A 21299-nucleotide genomic window follows, 5' to 3' on the forward strand; every position below is an offset into this window, starting at 1 on the left:
TACAAAGCCACTTCAATCTCCTTCTGAAAACAAAAGTCTTAACAATGGCCAGCCCTTACCTTAACGTCTCCAGTTGGCTTTTCCTGCAGAATCAAAAACATGAAAATTAAAGGTTCGAACATTACTAACGATAGCTTGGAAAAGAAAGTGAACTTATTAAATTCATATATTTTGAACTGCGGATGATTGAATTAATAAGCGAGAGACCATCGCAATTATATGTACGCAAGTTTAGCAGTTGCGAAAAGGAAGCCTGAAAAAACATTGCACGCTTGAACGGGATTTAAACCCATGACCTCAGCGTCAAACCAACTGGGAGTTGCTTGGAAAAGCTGTCCACCCAAGGATTGGTCCCAAAATAATTTCCACAATAATTTTCTTACCTTTCCAGTGCTTGAGTAGAGTCGGAATCCTGGGCCTTTCTCGATGTTTCCTACAGACAAGTACTAAGAGACAGAAAACGAATGTTAATATTTGATTAACAATGATAATGATATGTTCACTCGTGTTAAAAGAGAGAGGCAAAGAACTGGCCAGAAATCAGAGAATGATCATCTGCAAATTAAAGCAAATAGGTAAATTGAGAAGTTATCACTTACACTAGCGATCTCTGACATGCCAGGTTCACCCTAAAAAAACAGAAGAGATGTTAGTTAGTGTACCTCTTAGACATTTTGATGAGTAGTTTGAAAAAATGCATGCAAGGGTGGTACATGATAACACAATATATATTAGAAATTTAGAAAACAATCAAACCTATGGAAGCGCCTGTGCAATGTGCAAAAGAGTTTTGCCTCAGTAAAGTGACATGTCAGTCATGTTTTCTGTTGACAATAGGCTTGGAGCAACACAGAAAACACGTCTTCTTGTTGAACGGAAGGCATATGTTATAGATTTCATGCCGAGAGAAAACATTATCCAGGGTCCAGTTATTTAGACCAGGGATTAAAAATCACCCATGTAGGCTCTTGTAATTGTATTTATCCCAAATTTTGACTTTGCTTTCAAACTGTAGCTAAAAATTAGCAATGCAAACACTTATTAACAAGAGAGACAGACACCTTGATTACTTTAAGCCTGGATAAGCCACACTGATCAGGGCCCAGTTGTTCAAAGCCCGATTCAGCTAATCCTGGATTAATGTCAACGTTGATTCGATTTTAAATACTAATCAATACAGTTCCTTCCAAAAGATTTTTGGCCCTCAGTTTTGACCGACTTAAACTTTTCTTTACCTTTAGCTTGAAATTAGCCTTTGAAACCCTTTTTAACGAGCAAGATGAAAACCTCGATTAACTTTTTATCGTGGATTAGCGTTAGTTGGCTTACGATTTAACGGGCCCAGCTTTCCAACAGCTGGGTCTAGTATGGTCTGAACATAGCAACAGTCGCATTGTAAACGGCATGATGCAAAATGATGAAACACAAACACGCTTAACTTACAGGAGGTCCTGGGGGACCAGGCGGGCCAGGAGGTCCCTGTAAAACAAGAAAACAAAGGATAGAATAATAAGCTTCACTGCAATAACTACTCATTACTGAATGGATGCTAAAGGACTAACGAGAAAGATGTTAAAAGTTAAGAAAACATTTGCGAATCGCTGACCTGGAGTCAAGCCTTTCACCAACGGCCATGAAACGCCGGCACAATGGGATCACCAAGATCTAAGCCCTGTGCCACAGGGTCACTCAAGGCAGGCTAGATACTGTAGTTTACTAGGTTCATATATGGCATAGACTGTACATGTTTGGATCATCCTGGTAAAGGCCGTTTTGTGATTTAGCTGGTGGATATGATGTACCACCCACTGACATTATGTGTACAAATAACACGAGATGCGAGAAAAAGATCCCAAACAGGGTTGAAAATTGTGAGGAAAAAGTGCTAGAATTTGTACCAAAAAAAAAAAGTGCAATGGCAAGCTTGAAGTTCCATTGTATCCTCTAAGAAAAAGGCTAAAAAATTTCAGTCACATTTAAATACAACAGATATGGCCATAAATTTTGCGAGCCTTCAAATCTCTCTGTGTGTTTGTAGATAAATCCTGTCTCAACTACAGACTTCGATGAGGAATACATGTGAACATTAAAGGGGATGTATTGGTCCAGAGTTGTAACAAATGCCCATGCTGGAAATGGATTGTAACTTGATAAAGCCCGGCCGACTTCTTGAAGTCTCTCTATTTGTCTTACAAAACGTCGGCAAAAACTCATCACAGCTTGTTCCCACTTTAACATGTCACGAGTGTGGTCCATGGTTTTGGCCAAAAATTCAGAAAGAGCCAATGACATAATCCCAAAAACGTTTTGTTTAACTCACCTTCAATCCATCAGGGCCCTATACGATAAAGAAAACAAATGAAGCCAGTTAACATCACAGAAAATTATTGTACGCTTAATGTCATCTTCACATTATAGATGAAATATTATTCTTAGACATACATAACAGATTTTGCTGCCTGTATTTCTAATGATTCAAAAATTGCCGTTTATTTATGCTGCCTGTATTTCTAATGATTCAAGAATTGCCCTTTATTTAGTTAGTGAACATTTTTTTCTTTCCGCTTACTTGAATGCGTCATGTTAAACACAAAACTGCGGCCAGCAAACAACAAGCGTCTTTCCTTCGACCGTGACCGCAGAAAATTGTTTTTTTATTCTTCTTGTGGTAGCCTACGCCGCAGACGGAATCGACCGCCCCTTAATACCATCTGCGGCACAGGCCTAAGTTGTGGGGACTGTTCGATTTCCATGGCATTTTAAAGCACATGTATTTCAGCAGACATTCGAGTGAAAAGCTTACAACGACTTAGAGCTCTGCACTTGTACCCTACGGTTTCTTCTTAGGCTTCCTCGTCACTTTTACTTTCGTGTTCAGCATTACATTTAGTATAAATCTTGACATATTTGTTGTGTGGTAAATAAAAGAAACAAAAAGAAAAAAAAAACCTTGAAAATATTTCTTGTTGTGTTTAAAACCCAATTTTTAGTCCCACGCAATTTACACAATGAGAAGTACTTTGTACAATATTCATTCAATCAAAGAAATATGTCAGAAAACTTGTGAACAAAAACTGTATACATGGAGTTTCAAAGAAGTAGCTTATCTTCAACACAAGGGACAAAGGAAGCAAGTTTCGATCTGATTAATGACTTCGAGGATCCACGCCACACTGCTGCTAAACAGGAAATTCCGGTATAAAAGGGGCCTGGCCTGGCCATTTTCATTGTCAGTTGTCAATCAACAATCTATAGCGTAAACAACTGACAAACAACATACGCCTTTTTCTACGACCCTTGCTGATAAAATTGGCTTAGTTTTCGAAATAAACCTGTTAACCGAATTAGAAAATGATGTCTGATATTGCTATGGTGATATTTATATGAAATTTGATACATTTTTTTTCAGCGGACGCTCGAGAAACAGCATCTAAATTTGTATTTCATGCTCACAAAGGTGTGGGAGGAAGGAGGAGCTTGTCCTTTTATAGCGGAACTTCCTTGTTAAACTTTAAAATTAAAATTAAAAATTGCATTAATTCTATTTACCTGTGGTCCAGCATCACCCTGAGAACAATGAAAAAATAGAAGATCAGTCGTGCATTGGTCGTAGTTTTGAGCATAATAATAAAATAAAAAAATTTGCAAAGTTTAGTTGAAAAATAAAAACAAGAGAGCGAGAGAAGTACCCACCGTGTCACCTTCAGGACCTTTGTTACCAGGTTCACCCTACAAAGACAAAGTTTGACAATTAATGATTGCTAAAGGAGTTTGCATGTCTTTGGGTTCTAGACCTTGGTATTCCTACTGGGCCTGGTACCGATCTTAAGTTATCTGTAGCTAGTATTTGGCTTTATAATGAAAATTTGATTTGGGTGGTTCTTATCATTGACAATTCTTTCCAGTTCACGCTTTGTCGCTACTTTTCGTCTTTCCTCCAACATCGGAAGGGATGTTCTCGGTATCCCAATGATATCCAAACACCTGTCTTGTGTGGACCGCAACTCATCTGCAAGGTATTTGGGCAGACCGCCCCAACTGGGGATGCATATTCGAGGAAATGCGCCCTTAATTATTATCATAATGTTAGGTGTACTTTTGCTTTGAATTTCTCCAAGAAAATATCAATGGTTTGAGAAGCTATATCAAACACTCGAAAGAGTGTTTGACCCAATTCCCAAAACCTCAAAGTTCGTTTAAAGAACTTGGCTGCGCCTTGTGTTGGATGACACACTCCTCCTCAGGTTTGCTAACTTACATGACCTCATTATTTTAAAGATACTGATAAAAAGGAATGTCTCACCGATTGACCCTCACGACCTTGTTTACCTGGATCTCCAGTATCACCAGGGCCACCCTAGGAAGATAATGCAAAGTTCATTGTTTGTTTGGTGTTACCTTGCAAAGTTTCCAGCAAAGGACGTTTTTTGTTTATTTAAACAAAATTTAGTAGCAACCTAGACAAAGTAAAAGTTTAAAAACTGGTAGGAAGGTTACTAGTTATCGAAATGAACGTCTTTCGAATTTAAATAGTTATTTAATTGCAGACAAACAAGAAGTCAGATTGAAAAAGTGACAATGGAATTAATGGCATAGAGGTGACGTTCTCGACTACAATCCCCATCAAGGGATTTTACAGAGCGCAACAATTCCATCATAGGATAATTTTCAATTGTGTCGAAAGTAATCTACGCTGTTTTACTTTGGTTTTGCTTTACATTGCTATGCGTTGGGCAGCAAAACTCGTAAAACCAAAAACCAACAATAGTTGGTCGCACGCGTTTTCATGCGCTTAGCGCTGGTTACATGTGAGCTTGAGTTCTGATTGGTTCATTGCACTGTTGACATCTGTTCTGACTGGCCAGAGTAATTACTTTGGTTTTGGTTTCAATCGTGAGTTGGTCGCACTCGTTTTCCTGCGCCTGGCACTGGTTACATGTACTTGCTTTGAGTTGTAATTGGTTCATTGCGTTGTTTACACCTGTTCTGATTGGCCAGAGTAATTACTTTGGTTTTGGTTACACGGCACACGACTGAAAACTGCTCTATTAGCCTGCTATACTCACCCTGAGACCTGGAGGTCCAGTGGAGCCGTCTATTCCTGGTGGCCCAATTTCACCCTGAGAGATTAAGCAGAAAGTGATTACTACGATTTAAGTAGTAAAAATGTAAGCAAGCAAGCAATATTTATTTATCCAGGGTAATCATTCTTCAACCAGGTTGACCAAATTACGAGGTTTAATTACACTACCAAAAGCTGGTCAGATTAATATGGTTTTTAAGGGGGCAGTGTCACCAAGTTTTAGTGTGCCTTTGAATAGCGAAAACACAGATTTGTATCGACGGAAATATTAAAATAATGCTTCAGTAATGTTAACAATTACTACCAGTATATCTAATGTAGTAATTGTTTTATTTTGCTGTGGATGGCTTGGATGGAAATGGATTACGTTCTTCCTGTGTATTTTGGAGAAATTAGTTTGTTCTTCTTTGGAGAAGATATTTACTAGTTTCCTCCCGGTGCTCTAAGAAGAATTCTATGTTGGAGAAAAGGTTCTTTGTTAGATGTTTGCGTAGCTTTGATCAAAATACAGCAAAATCTCCGTGACAGTGCCCCTTTAGGATAAGAGACTGACTGAAAAAGTGTGTTGTGCTGAAAGAAAATGGCTGTGGTTTCACAACATTTTGCACTGGTCTTGACTGCTGACAAATAGCAACTTACAATTTTGCAGTTACGCGATAAAAACGCTGCCTTAATCACATATAAGGGGAGTTAATGAAATGACCAGGAAGACCCCCGTGCTTGGAAGTTCATTTGTCTTAAGTGTAACAGCGCCCTTGGGTTAGCATGCTTTCCATCTTTCTGCTTCTAAATTTTATTTAGTTTTAGTTAGTTTTTTTTAAGTGTAAGAGGACCACTGTAATTGGCTATTGATGTAGTGGCTGCCCTACCATTATTTGCTCTCTTTTGCTGTATTTAATTGTCCATTATTCTTGTTTGTGTTGTGCATGGCGAAGCCAAAGAAAAATAAATAAACAAGTAATAATCAAAGATTAGGGAGTGCGTTCAATGACATCGATCCCAGGCTCTCTCTCCTTTGCCAAGTTGGTGATGATGTCATCCGCCCCTACAAAATCTGCGGGGGGTGCCAGATACATGTCCCAAGATCCATACATTCGTTGATTGTCCCATACAAACTCGACTCCAATCTGTACTAGGAGAGCGTTCTTTCTACCTCTCACACAATAAAATAAATAAATCAATCAATCAATCAATCAATCAATCAAAACTTTACCCTTTCACCCTGAGGTCCAGCTTCACCGGGTTTGCCGGTCCAACCCTTGTCTCCTTTCTCGCCAGCAGGTCCCACCTCTCCCTTCTGTCCTTTGGGTCCTTGTTCTCCCTAAAAACGAGCGAATAAAAAACGCACTGATTATTACTCGCCAAGAGTAATAATGCCGTAAATCGAGAATTTGGCTGATCAGTGTAGTTTAAGATAAACATGTAAGAATACAACTTAGCCAAATTACATAACGTTTCGATATCATCATGATATATTTTTCATTGCCTGTTTATTCACACGCAACTATTTGACAATTTTTTGGTATATATTAACGTAACATATTTATTTCTTCACTTGAAAATGATATGATGATATCGAAAAGTTTTGTAATTTCGAAGTTTTATTCTTAAATTTGGTCAACTTTTAGGAAAGGCATTTGATGTGATAGAAATATCTATAATGCTATCAGTATCATTAAAATTATTGTGCTGCACTCTACTTACATTACACTTTTGACCTTGTACTTTGTTCCGTAAAAGCACTTATATTAAGGAAACAAGGCAAGACGAAGGGGGCCTTATATCCAAGGATCGGTGGGGCTTGAAACCATACTATTATTTCTGTGGGTAGATGGTAGATGGGCCTATATCCTGGGGGGAGGAGGAGGGAGGGCAGGGGTTAAACAGGGATTTTCGTCATTACCGGAAGTCCTTGATCACCAGTTTTTCCTGGAGTACCATCTGCTCCTCGTCGTCCCTAAGCAAACATAGATGATGATGTTAAAAAAGGAAAACAGCGACATAAAGAAAACCAAATTTTAACACTGTGTGCGGTGTTTCAGTTTGAGATGCCCTTGTTGGTCAAAGGGGACTTTGTTATCGTTTTCTTTAAGTCGCACACATTCAAAATTTTACAAGCACTTTCATCCGAAGCAGCTGAAAAACAGTGGCCAGATTTATTTAAAATGGCTGCCCTGGTTCACAGAAACTACTTATAAATATTTCTGGTGGTGGATGGCCAAGATGGAAGTGGATACCAATCTTGCTACTAATTCATGAAGAGAAAACAAAGGAAATGACCACGGTGAAGGAGGTTTGGATATGTGATCTTAATTATCGTAAAATTTAGTGAAACTTTCGCTTTGAACTTCTCAAAGAATTGTTAATGGTTTGAGAAGCTCAACCCATTTCTTGGTGTTTGGAAATGGGATGAAATACTCTTCTTCGTGTCTGATATATTATGTCAACATTCACTTGATTTATCTCATTGGTGGTCACAAAAAAATTCATGTATAAGGAAGGCATTTTTAAATTCATAAATAATCTTGAGAAAAAAAAATAGGATTATCTCCATTACATTGTCACTTTTGGTGAAAACCGAATGAGTACAGTACAAATCAGGGAGTAATTGGGCAAGCGGTGACACATCCAAGATGGCCGCCATTTGGCTTTATGACGTAATTACCACGTCATATCATTATGACGTCATCACTTCCAGTTGCTGTCCTGCCTTTGATTTCCTTAAGATTTCAGAATTTGTGAAAGTCATGGAAACTTGCCCAGTCAAACGTTCGTGGATTAGAATATTCCCAGTGATGGTATCCATTCAAAAATGGGGCAGCTGATATTTGAAGTTACCTTTTCTCCTGGGATACCCGGTGGTCCAGCATCCCCCTTAGGCCCAGGAGGACCAGTGGGTCCTGGCTTCCCTGCAGCACCAAGTTCTCCAGGAACACCACTTTCTCCCTAAAAATAAAACAGACTGAATCTAAGATTTGATGACCAATTTGAACTGCTAACATGTGCACTTCAGTGAAACCATGTCAAGTATTCTTAACAAGAAAAAATTTAAAGGTAATTATTCAGGGCTGTCATTAATATAAACAGGAAATTCCGGTATAAGAGGGGCCTGGTGTGGCTGTTGTCACCTTCATTAGTCAGCTAACCATTAGAGCGTAAACAACTGACAAACAAGATGTACTTTTTTCTGTGACCCTTACTCATAAAATTGGCTTGGTTTTCGGAATGATCGTTGTTAAACAAATAATTAGAAACCAATGTCCTATATTGTTGTGGTGATATTATGAGATTTGAAGCTTAGTTTTTCAGAATACGCTTGAGTCAACAACGTGCCACAACTGAATCGCTCATAAATTGGCATTTCACGCCCGCAATGGTGTGAAAGGAAGGAGGGGCTTGATCTTTTAAAGCAAAACTTCTTGTTTAAGCTTGCCTTTGCTGACTGAATTCACAAGGAAAGTAGCTGGTAAGGCCTGGTTCACTAGAGACATAAGTAGTGGAAGTGGAATTGGAGTCGGAATCAGAAGAACTTGCTGACCTAGTATGAATCAATACGAAGAAAGCAGAAACAGACGCCATACTTTGGTTTAAAATAGCGGAGTACCGCCATGGTTTCTGTTCTAAATCTCATGTAAAGGGATTGGGAATGAACTGTGTGATTGGTTGATTCTTCTGTTTGCACTTCCAATTATGATCAACCAATTCATACTCAATCGCAAGCAACGGAATCAGAGGTGGAATCAGAAGAAAAAGGAAACATTGTGATCCTTGTGATTCTGATTCCGTTGAGCTTACAATTGCGATTCCATTTCTGTTTGTTATTCACACTGAATGGAAGGTTCCTTTCGTCTGATTCCGACTCTGCTTCCGATTCCATCGCCAGTGTGAACCAGCCCTAATAAGCTTAAAAAAAGTCCTCCACTACCTTCTTGTTGCTATTTTTCGCAGGAATTTAATTTTGCAAAAATGGTAGAGTGCAAATTTTGCAGGACTTAAATTTCACAATTTGGCAAAAAGAATTGTTGAAAGGACCTAAATTTCGCAAAAATTTCCTAATGCTGCTCTGATTGGCACAGCAATTTTACATAGCAATATTTTGCAATGACACTAAAAAGAAGTTGGCACATTCCTTTGAATCACAGCACAGCTACATGTCTTGAGAAAACGAACACAGAAATTCAGGACAAGGCAAAAGGACACATCATAACAATCATGTAAACTGACATTAAAGTCGATTATGGGGATTTCATAGCAGGGCATTAAATAAAGAGCACAAGGTAGCCTCGAACCAATGACCCTCCAATCTTCTGACAGTCTGATCGAATGTCAGACACGCCAATCACTGCATCACCGCGCCTCCACAGACTTAAAAGTAGTTAATGAAAAATTTCACCAAACTTCACTAATCCTCTGACTTTGACCAAGCCCTTTAATGGAGTGTTTTTTGTGGCTCCCATATTGGAGGAATGAAACAATATGACTTTCCTTTCGGAAAAAGATTAATTTTTTACGGAATGTTTTTACTGTTCTGTACCTCCAGCATGGTCTCTGTGAAACACTCTCTATATTATACTGACCTTAAGACCAGGTCGTCCAGGAATGCCAGGAGTACCGTCTGTTCCATTATCACCCTGTCAGACATTAACAAACAGCTAAAAGTCTGATTTTCCCCAAATATTATAAGCAAGTGATAGACACAATGCAATGAGGCATACGTTTGTAACAATAGCAGAAAGGGCATCCTAATTTTTTTGCATGGTAAAAAGCAAAGTAAAAATTTGGAGACAATGTTACCGCTGTAATTAAATTACAATGTTCAAAAGATAACGCGTGCCAGAGAGAAAGTCAGCACAGTCAAACCTGCATTCAGCGACCCTGTACTTAGCAGGCACCCTCCATCAAGTGAACAGTTCCAAAAATCATTGCCCTGTTAACTGTGATATGTGGCTTCTAATAAGCGGCATTACCATGTTTGCAAAAAGAGAGCACTTTAATTGCCTTTATTGACCAGTATTAAATGGTAACTTCATGAAAGGAACACAAATAAATACAGGTATTTCAATTAACGTTGTCAGTTCCAAAGCTGGCGAGACAAGACCGAAAGGTTGTATTGGTAGCAACAATGTGCACTTTCCATTTCTCTGAACTGGACGGCTACAATGGTCACTTTGTAAGTTTAATGCATCATTTTGAGGGCTGTTTGCGTTTCCACACAATCTTCAAAATGCACATTTTGAAAATGCGATGCGCCACTTTGAAGGAACATCAAGGACGGGTGTATTGCGTTTGGGGACAGTTGCTGCCAAACAGAAAGTGTCAGATTACTCACATCTGCTCCTGGATCTCCATTTGGGCCTGCAGGTCCTTGTTTGCCTCGAGCTCCCTAGAATAAGGTATGAATATGTATATATCACAAAAAGGTATGTTTCAACTTATTCTTACAACCAGACACAGAAGAGGCAAGAATTGTTTCCAGTGGAACAGAGTTCTACAAATATACAATAGCCACAAGGAAGAGTGCTTTAATTGTGATTTGGATTCCATGGGTAAACAAAAATTAAGCTTTTATTCTTTGTTCTTATTATACAGTAACCAGCCAATCTAATGAACACCTAAGGTATTAGCGGGACTCCCAGTGGATGCTTCATCATGCAAGCAAAAAGAGGGCAGATTTTGAACCACTCTGGCCCCAGTTGTTCAAAGAGCGGATAACTTTATCCAGTGGATAAGTTGCTATCCAGCGGATAAAATGTATTCCAACCAAAGCTTTTGGCAAGTTCTTCACACAATCACATACTTAAATTAGACAGACACTTCTACTTATACACATATTATAGGGCTTTAGGGAAATTCTTGCACACTTTTATCTGCCGCATAGCGACTTATCCAGTGGATAAAATTATCCGCTGTTTGAACAACTGGGGCCTGGTCTGCAATACACTTGCTTCGAACCTCATTATGAAAGCGAGGCTAAGTGCAAAGTTTTTATCCTGAAAATTTATTTTCATTCATATGCAACCAAAACTAATTTTCATATGAAAAGCTTTGCACTTAGCCTCGCTTTCATAATGAGGTTCACAGCAACTCGGAAATGCTCCATTGCTTTCTGCCCTACAAGAAGCTACATTTAGGTAGATTGTAAAACTGCATCTTCATTATTTTTTCAAAATGCTTCCTTGACAAGGAAGATCACATTAAAGATATGGTATCTATATAGTAACTGTATGTAGGCTAGGAAAAAAACTCACAGGTATTCCTGGTTCTCCATTTCGTCCATTCGGTCCAGGTGGCCCAGTCTCTCCCTAAAGCAGTGTCAAGAAAAATGGAAGAGATTTACATGCAGTGAGAAAAATCTTAAGTAGTCTACAGGCCAGTTTCTACAGAATATAGTTGATGTCATTGATGTAATTGATAATTAGATGTCATTTCAAAACCCAAAAATGTTTGTCTGTGAACATGAAACAAAAAAATAATTGTCTAGTTTTGTTATAAATTATCACCCCAGTGCAATAAAACTATCAATTAGCGCCTCTGGCCAGAGACTGAATAGGTCAGAATGGATGGAGACTTAAAAATGTTAGGCTAACCTTCCTCAAGTTCTCGCATTTTTGTTCCCAAAATGCACTAGAACAGATCACAACTTTTTCCTTTCAAGAATTGAGTTGAATTGTTTCCTCTTGTTGTTCTAGAATTATTTTGTAACTAAGTGAAGGTCGTACTTCACCATTTTTAACAAAAGAAGTCAAAAACCCCATGAAACCTCCCCTTTAAGAGTATCAATCATTATCACTACACCCTCAACACGATGCTACACTGACGTTCCATAGCATTGGATTTTCTCTGACCATGCGAAGGGCTACCACGCTCAAAACGATGTCAGCACTCGAATCTTTTTATGGTGGGTAAATTACCCGATCAATGCAGTTGATAAAACCAAAATAGAAAGTTCCGTCTCGCTTTCTTGCGAACAATTAAAACTTTTTGAGACACTTTAATATTGATTTCCACTTCTGCACCAATGAAGCACAACAGTTTCTTTACAAACTAACCCCGTTACCATTGCAAGGTTACTTGCGCAAATAAGTTGAGTACCTCTAAAGGTCGTCCGTTTGTTATGGAAAATTTCCATTTGATCCACGCATGCCATTTGCATTGCAACAGGTTGAATCGAAAATTTTGGATAAATGGAAAGCGCCCAGGACAGAGGGAGACGATACAAAGCAACGTTAACTAACAAATGATGGCTTCACATCCTGCAACGGCCACAAAATGTTATGAAACATACCTTTGTTCCTTGAGGACCTGCCCTTCCAGGTTCTCCTGTGGGTCCAGTTTGGCCCTAAATAATAACAACCGTTTAATACAATGCAATTCTATAAATATTACCTTGCTCAATATTGATGATACATTCCTTGCTCATTATTAATGATACTTTATTCCAATCATTTTCGTTTCTCTTTGTTTTTTGTTTTCCTTCTGCTATATCTTTCTTATTTTTTCTACTCTCCTCTCCCATATTTGAATTGTATTTTTTGAGCTGTGTGTTAGTCTAGTTTTTTTAATACCTCAAACTTTTGTATTTTGCGCTTATGTAACAGTAAGAGTGGAGAGTATCAATAAAAAATGTCTGAATGTCAGTTCGAAATATTACAACGCAATGCATAATGGCAATGATACATTTTTCCATGCTACAAAACATAACATGAAATAAATATACCACATATGTCACAAGCTATGGTGACTGGCAGGACGCTAGTGTGAAATAATTTATTTTTACAAGTTACAAATAGTACCACAGATTTATCATAAACAACTGCTCTGTTGGACAAAAGTGAGTGCCAAAAGTTATCAATAAAAGAATTATCAGAAGAACTTCTCACACAATGTAATGCTTTACTGCAACTTGGTGATGTAAAATTGACAGTTTCACATATCGCCTTCATCAGTGGCAGATTGAATTTTTTTGTGTGTGCAACTTCCTGCGTAAGTGTTGTTGGACATTGGTTAACGTTTGCTCCTTTGCATTTAACAGTGATCAGCATCAAATTTCTCCTTGTAATATCAACCCCTAAGGTAATGAGAATTCAGGATATGATCACCCAGGGTGAATTTTCTTGATTTTATAAGAAAAGTATGGGACAAGACCGGAGAATTTGTTCTTTGTCATTGAAGGTTAAAGGGTTAGCAATCATGAATAGCTACCGTTGCTCCTCTTTCGCCCTTCGGTCCTGCTGCTCCACGAGAACCAACATCTCCCTGGAAAGGCATAACATAAACAGAGTTAAATTTGCAAAATGGAAGTAGTGTGGCAAAACAAGTACAATGTTGATAGAGTACATCTGAACTTTCAAGAGAAAATTGATTTTTGTTCCATCAACATTGTGAGAGGAACTGTTTACAACCATACAGCGTTTTTACGAACAGAGAAAGACCTTTCCATTCATTTGTGTTTCTAGATTGACAGGGGATCCCCCTGGCAGTTATGGTCAAATATACCATATTTTTGGTCCTTACGCTGGGCGAAATAACTTTATTTGGCCAGGCAGTAGCTTGATAACTTAAGCTGGGAGCCTCTTAATGCCCCTCACACTTATGGCTTGGTATGGGTTGCATGTGATTAAGAATTTGTTTCACAGGTGGATGGTGAAATGTCACGTTTATAACCTATTTTTTCTTGCTTCAACTACCTTGGGAGTACAAAGTTTACTAGAAATTGCCAAAGAACATTAAAACTACTTCCTAACTGGCTGCTGCCAGGAGATAACTTTTTGGAACGATGCATCTGGGATTGTTGGCCTTATGATATGTGGGCTATTTTCTCCACAAACCAAACAAACAATGTTAGCATGCACAGTGGAACTAAAAATGTTAAAGGGTCAAAACATTACCTTTTCCTGTTGTTTTATGCAATTATTCATACGCTTTTGTATCATTAAGAGCAATTCTCCAGGAAAGTGAAGCAAAGTTGGAAATGAAAAATTTTAACCCCTCTTCAATTTTTGTGTGTAGGTAGGTTACCTTGGGAGATATACAAAAACAACCATATTTGGATCGGCAGATGTATCGTTGCCATGGTAACCGCACTATATGACGTCGGCCTTGGGACCATGTTTTGAGCAAAAGTTCCACTCTCAAAAAGTAAAAGTAAACGAGTCTGGTTCTGGGGTGCATGTGAACCAATTCAAATGAAATTCATGCAGATGTTAGAACCACTCTCCCAGTTTATAAAATTCGACGTTACAATAATTTGGGTTTTATAAACAAGAAGAAAATGCTCGTCCTACTATGTTCCCTGTCAGCCATTTAGACAAGCAGGAAAAACAAGCACAACGATATTCGTTATTTCTCCTAAAGTACTTTTTCGACATAAACCAAATTAGCAGCAGAGATTACATAGATATTGACGTTTCTAAATATCATAAAATCAATTTGGGGAAAACTATACTCTGGCCATGGGTGCTGAAGACACCTGGGACAAATTGCAAAAAATTGCAAAATTGGTAATTTTGAGAGCTCTAGTATTTAGCTCAAACAGGCTTTAGAGAGAGAAAATCAGGTTCAAAAGTATCTTTTATCATCTTGTCTGCTACCTACATTTAGTAAATAAGGTTTTGGCCAACAAATTTGATGAAATATAAATTGATACAAAACCTACCTTGAGGGTTTTGGGAATTTCTTCAGGATGCTTTCGTCGCGTGGTTCTCTCCACGCACGTTCCGTCTTTTTGACCAAATCTAGCGCAGACTAACATTTACTCCCATCGAATATCCAGTTTGCTGTGTTGCTGTGTTTCAGACCAGGGATGATGATACAAGTAGCCTGCATACACTTGACAAAGAATAGTTGACAAAGTCCAAAACATGGTCGTAATGCTTGCGATTTCTGCCGTCGAGCACCTAAATTCATCAATATTATTCAGCCAGGAAGTAAACTAAATGTGTCGAGATTGATGTACAAAGCAAATGCATGCCTTTGAACAATCCAAAGTAACGTCTTTGGCTAAAATCGAGTCAGATATTGCGATAGTCGACAAGCCAAGAATGGTAAATAAAGTGAACACATAGGCCGAAAGTCCGAGAAGCACGACTGCTGGCCGGATGTAACACAATGTTAATGGGATGTAACACCGGATGTATGTGTAATGATATCCTCTTGTAATGGGGTTGTTTCAGAATGGCAATGGTGAAGAAAGCCAAAAAGAAAAAAAAAAGAAAACAGAGTAACCGAATGAAAACAAAAACAAAGGAAATGAAGCTGAACTGAAGCTTGGGTGAAAATTGAACGCATGAAAAAAAAAAAAAAGATTGCTCTTTAGACTGTGAAAATACAATTACAAATTCAGTTATGATAAACTATTCGTGACAAGAGAATGAAAAATTCGCGCGTGAAATGTTACATTTATTTACCTGCACGACAAAGAATAAGATCCATTTCGCCGCTGATTTCATCACGGTTTATACTAAGTCCGTAGGCTTGCACGTGCCTGGAAATATCCCTTTGACATTGACTGAGTTTTATTTTGTTTCCACTGCACTCACAAACTGAAACGTCCCTTTTGGGATTTGAAAGAGACCAACTTTCCATTGTCCCGACCAGGATATTTTCCTTCGCACGACGATATGCAAATTTCCCTTACAGTGTTTTTGATCGACGGCACAAATTTACGTCCGGTCACCCTTCCCTTCACCAAAAAAAAAAAAAAACAACAGCAAAAAATAATAATAAATAAATAAATAAATCAATAAAAAATAAATGAACAGAAAGAATGCCAAAATTTGGGCAGGTATTAGGTACTGAATGCGAAAATTTATCGGCTTGGAGAGGACATTTATTTCTGGAGGAGAGGTGGGTCAAAAATTCCAACTTCGTCACTTCTAATGTGTACGCTAATGCCCCAGATCAGCGACGGGTCTTACATGCAGGCCATCCTTAACATCCAATAAGCAATGAATTAAAAAAACAAACAAACAAACAAACAAACAAACCCAGGAAACATGGGCGGCTTATGTGGTTGCGTAAAACGATCAGTGAAGCGCTTTTATTTTGTCCTTTTTATTCACCACTGTAAAACAGTCATAAAAGCGGATCAAAAGTCGTCCTTTTATCCCCCTATCAATGATATATTGTACCAAAAATATCTAAAGAAGAGATAAGGCCATTGCGACAATGAGCCAAAGCTACAAAAACAAACAAACAAACAAAAAGCACGTATATCGCATTTTAAACTACATCCAGTCAGCAGTTTTGCTACTCGCATTTCCGGTCTACATACGTTTGGTCGTAAACAGGTCATAAACAACGATTTCTTCGCTTCTCAACCATGCACCACGGAATGTACGGCTCGATTTAGCCAAAGACTTTATTCAGAATCGTCGCAGACATGCATTTGCTCAGCTGTGATCTTGATGCATCTATTTAACTTCCTGGATGGATTGTATTGATGAATTATTTCGATACTCGACACACGACTGTGTTTGACCGGCAACTGTTCTTTATTCGGGTTAATGCGTCATCATCTTTGGTCTAAAAGTAGATGTTCGGCGAGGCTAGGCAGTTAGATTTGTCCTTTCCGCTAGTTTCTGTCCAAGATTTGGTCAAGAAAATGGAGCGAGCGAACTGAGGAGAGACCAATCCTATACGACAAAAGCATCCTGAAGAAATTCCCAAATTTTGCAAGGTGGGCTTTGTTTTAATTTATATTTCATCAAATTCGTTGGCCAAAACCTAATCAATCAAATGTAGATAACAAATAAGATGAATGAAAAAACCTCTGAAGCTGATATTCTCTATCTAAAGCCTGTTTGAACCAAATACTGGAGACCTCAACATTTCCAATTTTGCAATTTTTTGCAACTTGCCTCGGATGTCTTCAACACCCATGGCCAGAATATAATTTTCCCCAAATAGATTTTATAATATTTATAAACTTTAATATCTATGTAAGCCCTGCTGGTAATTTGGTTTATGTGGAAAGAGTACTTTCGGAGAAATACCGAATATGGTTGTGCTTGTTTTTCCTTCTTGTTAAAATGGCTGACAGGCAACATAGTAATACGAATATTGTCTTCTTGATTATAGAACCCAAAATACTCTAACAGCAAATTTTATAAACTGGGAGAGTGGCTCTACCATCTGCTTGAATTTCATTTGAATTGGTTCACATGTATTCGAGAACCAGACTCGTTTATTTTTACTATTTGAGAGTAGATTTTTCGGTCAAAACATAGACCTCAGGCCGACCTGATCAAGTGCGGTTTCCATGGCAACGGCGCACCTGCCGATCCAAATATGGCTGTTTTTGTTCATCCCTCCAGGTAACCTACCTCCACACAAAAAATGAAGGGGGGTTAAAAATTTTCATTTCCAACTTTGCTTCACTTTCCTGGAGAATTGCTCTTAAATGTTTTTGCGCAGTTTACACAACGTTCCCGAGTTCTTTTAACATCTTATGCTGCTACCAAGTTGTTCAAACATCTCATACCATGAGGTTTTATTTTTTTAAACGTTTACCAGTTAAATGAAACTCACCGGCCTACCATCAGAACCAGCTGGCCCAGGTTCTCCATCTTTTCCATTTTTGCCCTAAATGAGAAAAAAAGGAAAAACAAACAAACGTGAAAACAGCAACGACCTTACCGCTGATCAACAAATTGTGACACGCTGTCCAGTCAACAAGGGCTGCAACTGCTCTTTAAGGTGACTCCATTGAATTGCATTGTGAATTGTTACTGCGCATAATTACTTGCCTCAACAGCAGGCACGCACGCTGAAAACAGTGTGTTTTCCTTGATGCTAAACCCAGTCAATTACTAAATTGCTATTTTCTCTTACACAAGTGACTTACACTGTGACCTATCTTTTGTTTTGTCTCATTATTTTAACTTAGCTATTATCCTCATTATGATTTAAGATTTTTAGAAAAAAATTGACGAGAGAAAAATGAGTCATCGCCAGAAATACGAGCTTGCCCACCACTCGCGGACATAAAATAGTGACACTGAGAACGCGCATGCAAGAAACGTTTTGGGTCAACACTGCTCAATATTGTGCTTACCTGCCAAGAAAGTTATCTTTAATTACTGCTTATGCTTCGTACATTCTATGAATAACATTTATCTAAGCTCTGTTTTATTTATATAATTTCTGTTACCACCAGACATGGCAAGAACTAATCAAACAGACTCCTATTTGAAAGCGAATATTGAAAGCAGTTATGGGGTAACTTGAGTGGATCGTAGATCTTTCGCACGTATGGTGCCCTATATTTTCTATTGCATACCTATTTTGAAATAATGCATAGTAACAAACAATGACAGAAAGTTTGAGAAAATTTTTACGACAACTTCTATATCAAGGCAACCACCTTAAAAACGAGTCCAGCAACGTTAAACAAGTCGAGTGTAGGACAAAATAAACCCTTGGGAAATCTTTCATGGAATTATTAATTACCCAGCAAGTCCAAACATTGTTCATACAGCCTCAACATTTGCTACAGAGGTGCCATCGGCTGCCACAAACTTTAACTTGAAATTTTGATAGCCTTTTTTTTTAATCTACTATACTGGAAATTAAGACATAAGGGTGCTGACCTCCCAGAAGAAATCATCATCATTATCACCACCATCAGTAGACAATCAGACCTACATGATTATCTATCATATTTTGTTTGCTTCAGAAACTCTCTCAGACAAGGATTCAAATTAAAAACAAGCCACCAATCAATGTTTGTAGGATTAATGTATGTAACTTCCATCCTCTGCAACAAAACAAACTTTTGTCTTTTTTAAAAGGGACGGCACGGACTTGGGGAAAAACAATCACACGACACTTACAGGTTGTCCAGGAAGACCATCCTTTCCTGGTCGTCCGGGTTCTCCACTAGCACCCTGGCCAAAACAAAAATCATGGCATTCAAGTTATTCAGCAAAATGTTTACTTGGACAAGATCTCTGGAAAGGCCGGAAATACTTTAGCACACGACACCATAAAATCAGTGTTCCAGATAAGAGAGGGGTCTCAGGTCAAAAACCCGAGAAGCCTGGCTTCCTGACCCAACAAAATGAATGGCAAACTTAAGAAGATTTAGAGAAAACCAGAGCTATTGACCCCTCAAAATTCTTCATTGACTCTCTGATTTTGAAAGTTATCTAAAACACTGAAAATCACAGGGTCTTCTCTTTTCCTTCCTTGAAAAAGGATGAAAGCTAGAATTACTAGAATCATGGATGTGAAACACAAGGAAGCTAAAACCATTACTAATGTAACAATCAGTAAAGGAGATAATTCAAAACAAAAATACATTATTACAGCAGACACGTTTCAAAACAAAAAGCACAAACTAATGATCAGTAAGTCACCTTTTGCCCATCTGTTCCGTCTCTGCCTCCGGGTCCAGGTGGCCCTGGCGGTCCCTGAAAATACAGAACAACTTCAGATGGAGCAAAAGTCGATAAGTAAGGGAATCACAGTGAACTGCCTGGACACCTCCTGGACCAACTTCATCTGACTGTCTTGGGTTCACTTTAGCACTCACCCTGTGGAGTTAATTCTCTGATCTATAATTTGAGTCCTTTGTGCTGGTGGCACGGTCACCATTGCTTAATGTTTAATAATGCTTTGCCATGCTAGTATATGTACAATAAAAAAAAATGAAATTTCAAAAGTTATAAAAAGCGCATGACCGGAGAATAATTGGGGGAAACTTAACTCCCATACAAAAGATAATCTCCAAAAAAAAAAAAAAAAAAAAAATTAAACAAATATTAAATGCGGCTAAAAACTAGCTTAATTAAATTACCTACTAAAATTGATACTAAGAATTGTGAAGTAAAATTTACAAATGGCTTAAAGCTAACCTAATTAGTTACTCCTGATTTTCATTCATTGTACCCTTCACATTCACATTGCCACAATTACCACCATAATTATCCACGACTTGCTTCCATCTGGCCTTGCAGCTCAGTTTGTAGAGCAACGGACAATCAAATCTGGAGGCCGTTGGTTTCAACTACCACCAAGGTCTAAGTTTTTTTCTTTGTCTCGTGAGACCTCCCATTCAGTTCCTTACTAGGGCTAGTACTCAGTGGGAAATTTATGGGTTCACTTTAGCACTTTAACATACACTGCACAGTTTATTTGCTGGTCTATCATTTGTCTCAGCAAGGTGTCTGTTTTAAAGAAGGCGTTACATACAGACAGACAAATAAAATTAGGACAATAAGGGCTTTGATTTTAAGCATACAGCTGGATCAACAGATGAACTAAGAGGGAAAAGGTCAATGCAAAATTAATGAAGTCAAAAAGGCTTACAGGAGGACCAGCTTGTCCAGTTTTTCCAGCATTTCCTTGAAGTCCAGGTGGTCCCTGAATAGTAAAGTAAACTAAGTGTTATCAGAGAAGGTCTTACAAGCCTGATGGTTCAAGGGTGGCTTATCATTAGATTTGTAGCCTAAAGCAACAGAGTGGAATGCCCATGTTTATGATTTAAATTGTAAGCTTTGTCCCAAGAACTTTGTCCACGATTGCAGATTTGCTTACATTTCAGAACCTGTCATGGGGTAGGTAAGTAAAGAAAGAATGCATGTAATTTTAATCATGCATGATGCAGCTACCTGCGGGCAATTTTCTGATTTCGTTCAGTGATTTAGTGTCCTCACTTAGGACAGAAGTACTATATACTTCAACACTTGATTAAAACAATCATCATCATCATCGTCATCGTCATCGTCATCATCATCATTTGAGACATGTCTGTCCCTTCCCCCAGCCAACACTGTGCAAATTTGGGGGTTCACTCAAAACTTCTATAATCAACATTGACAAATGGAACATCAAAATCAAAGTCAACTGATTTTATTTTCAAGAAGGTCCACTCCAGCATAATCACCAACAAATTGTTAATTTTGGTGTGGTGTCATTCTCCAGAGCTAAATGTGTGAACAAAAAACTTTGAAGTTTTTCTTCTGTGGTACATTCTTTTAGAAAACATCATTAAAATGCGATAAGCATCCACAATAATGTCTCACCTGTCGTCCCTGCTTTCCTTGGTCACCCTTGGATCCAGGACTTCCCAGTTGACCCTGCAATGAAAAAGTCACAAGTCTTTAAGCCCTAACAGTGATCACATCAAATTTCTCCTTGTAATATTAATGCTTATTCAACCACTGAGGTCATGAGAATTAAGGAAATGATCACCAAAGGTGAATTACATTTTAAT

The 21299-nt window shown here is 38.3% G+C and overlaps 1 protein-coding gene across 3 annotated transcripts in view; it reads right to left on the reverse strand.

Moving 5' to 3' along the window:
- LOC146474216 (uncharacterized) overlaps window positions 1–21299 on the reverse strand; it is a 75224-nt gene that overhangs the window by 4880 nt on the left and 49045 nt on the right. For all 3 annotated transcript variants that reach the window (XM_085117496.1, XM_085117495.1, XM_085117498.1), the window contains 22 exons: window positions 21109–21162; window positions 20393–20446; window positions 19441–19494; window positions 18916–18969; window positions 17612–17665; window positions 13286–13339; window positions 12369–12422; window positions 11332–11385; window positions 10413–10466; window positions 9661–9714; window positions 7922–8029; window positions 6987–7040; window positions 6297–6404; window positions 5067–5120; window positions 4304–4357; window positions 3694–3729; window positions 3550–3567; window positions 2321–2338; window positions 1444–1479; window positions 600–629; window positions 384–446; window positions 60–83 (listed from right to left, as the gene is read on the reverse strand). In XM_085117496.1, the coding sequence (XP_084973622.1) occupies window positions 60–83; window positions 384–446; window positions 600–629; window positions 1444–1479; window positions 2321–2338; window positions 3550–3567; window positions 3694–3729; window positions 4304–4357; window positions 5067–5120; window positions 6297–6404; window positions 6987–7040; window positions 7922–8029; window positions 9661–9714; window positions 10413–10466; window positions 11332–11385; window positions 12369–12422; window positions 13286–13339; window positions 17612–17665; window positions 18916–18969; window positions 19441–19494; window positions 20393–20446; window positions 21109–21162 (1143 nt within the window). The remainder of the gene's footprint in view (window positions 1–59; window positions 84–383; window positions 447–599; window positions 630–1443; window positions 1480–2320; window positions 2339–3549; window positions 3568–3693; window positions 3730–4303; window positions 4358–5066; window positions 5121–6296; window positions 6405–6986; window positions 7041–7921; window positions 8030–9660; window positions 9715–10412; window positions 10467–11331; window positions 11386–12368; window positions 12423–13285; window positions 13340–17611; window positions 17666–18915; window positions 18970–19440; window positions 19495–20392; window positions 20447–21108; window positions 21163–21299) is intronic.

The sequence above is a fragment of the Pavona decussata genome, unplaced genomic scaffold (assembly GCF_977016875.1).
Source record: "Pavona decussata unplaced genomic scaffold, jaPavDecu1.1 SCAFFOLD_91, whole genome shotgun sequence".
In the NCBI taxonomy this organism is placed as follows: Eukaryota; Metazoa; Cnidaria; class Anthozoa; order Scleractinia; family Agariciidae; genus Pavona; species Pavona decussata.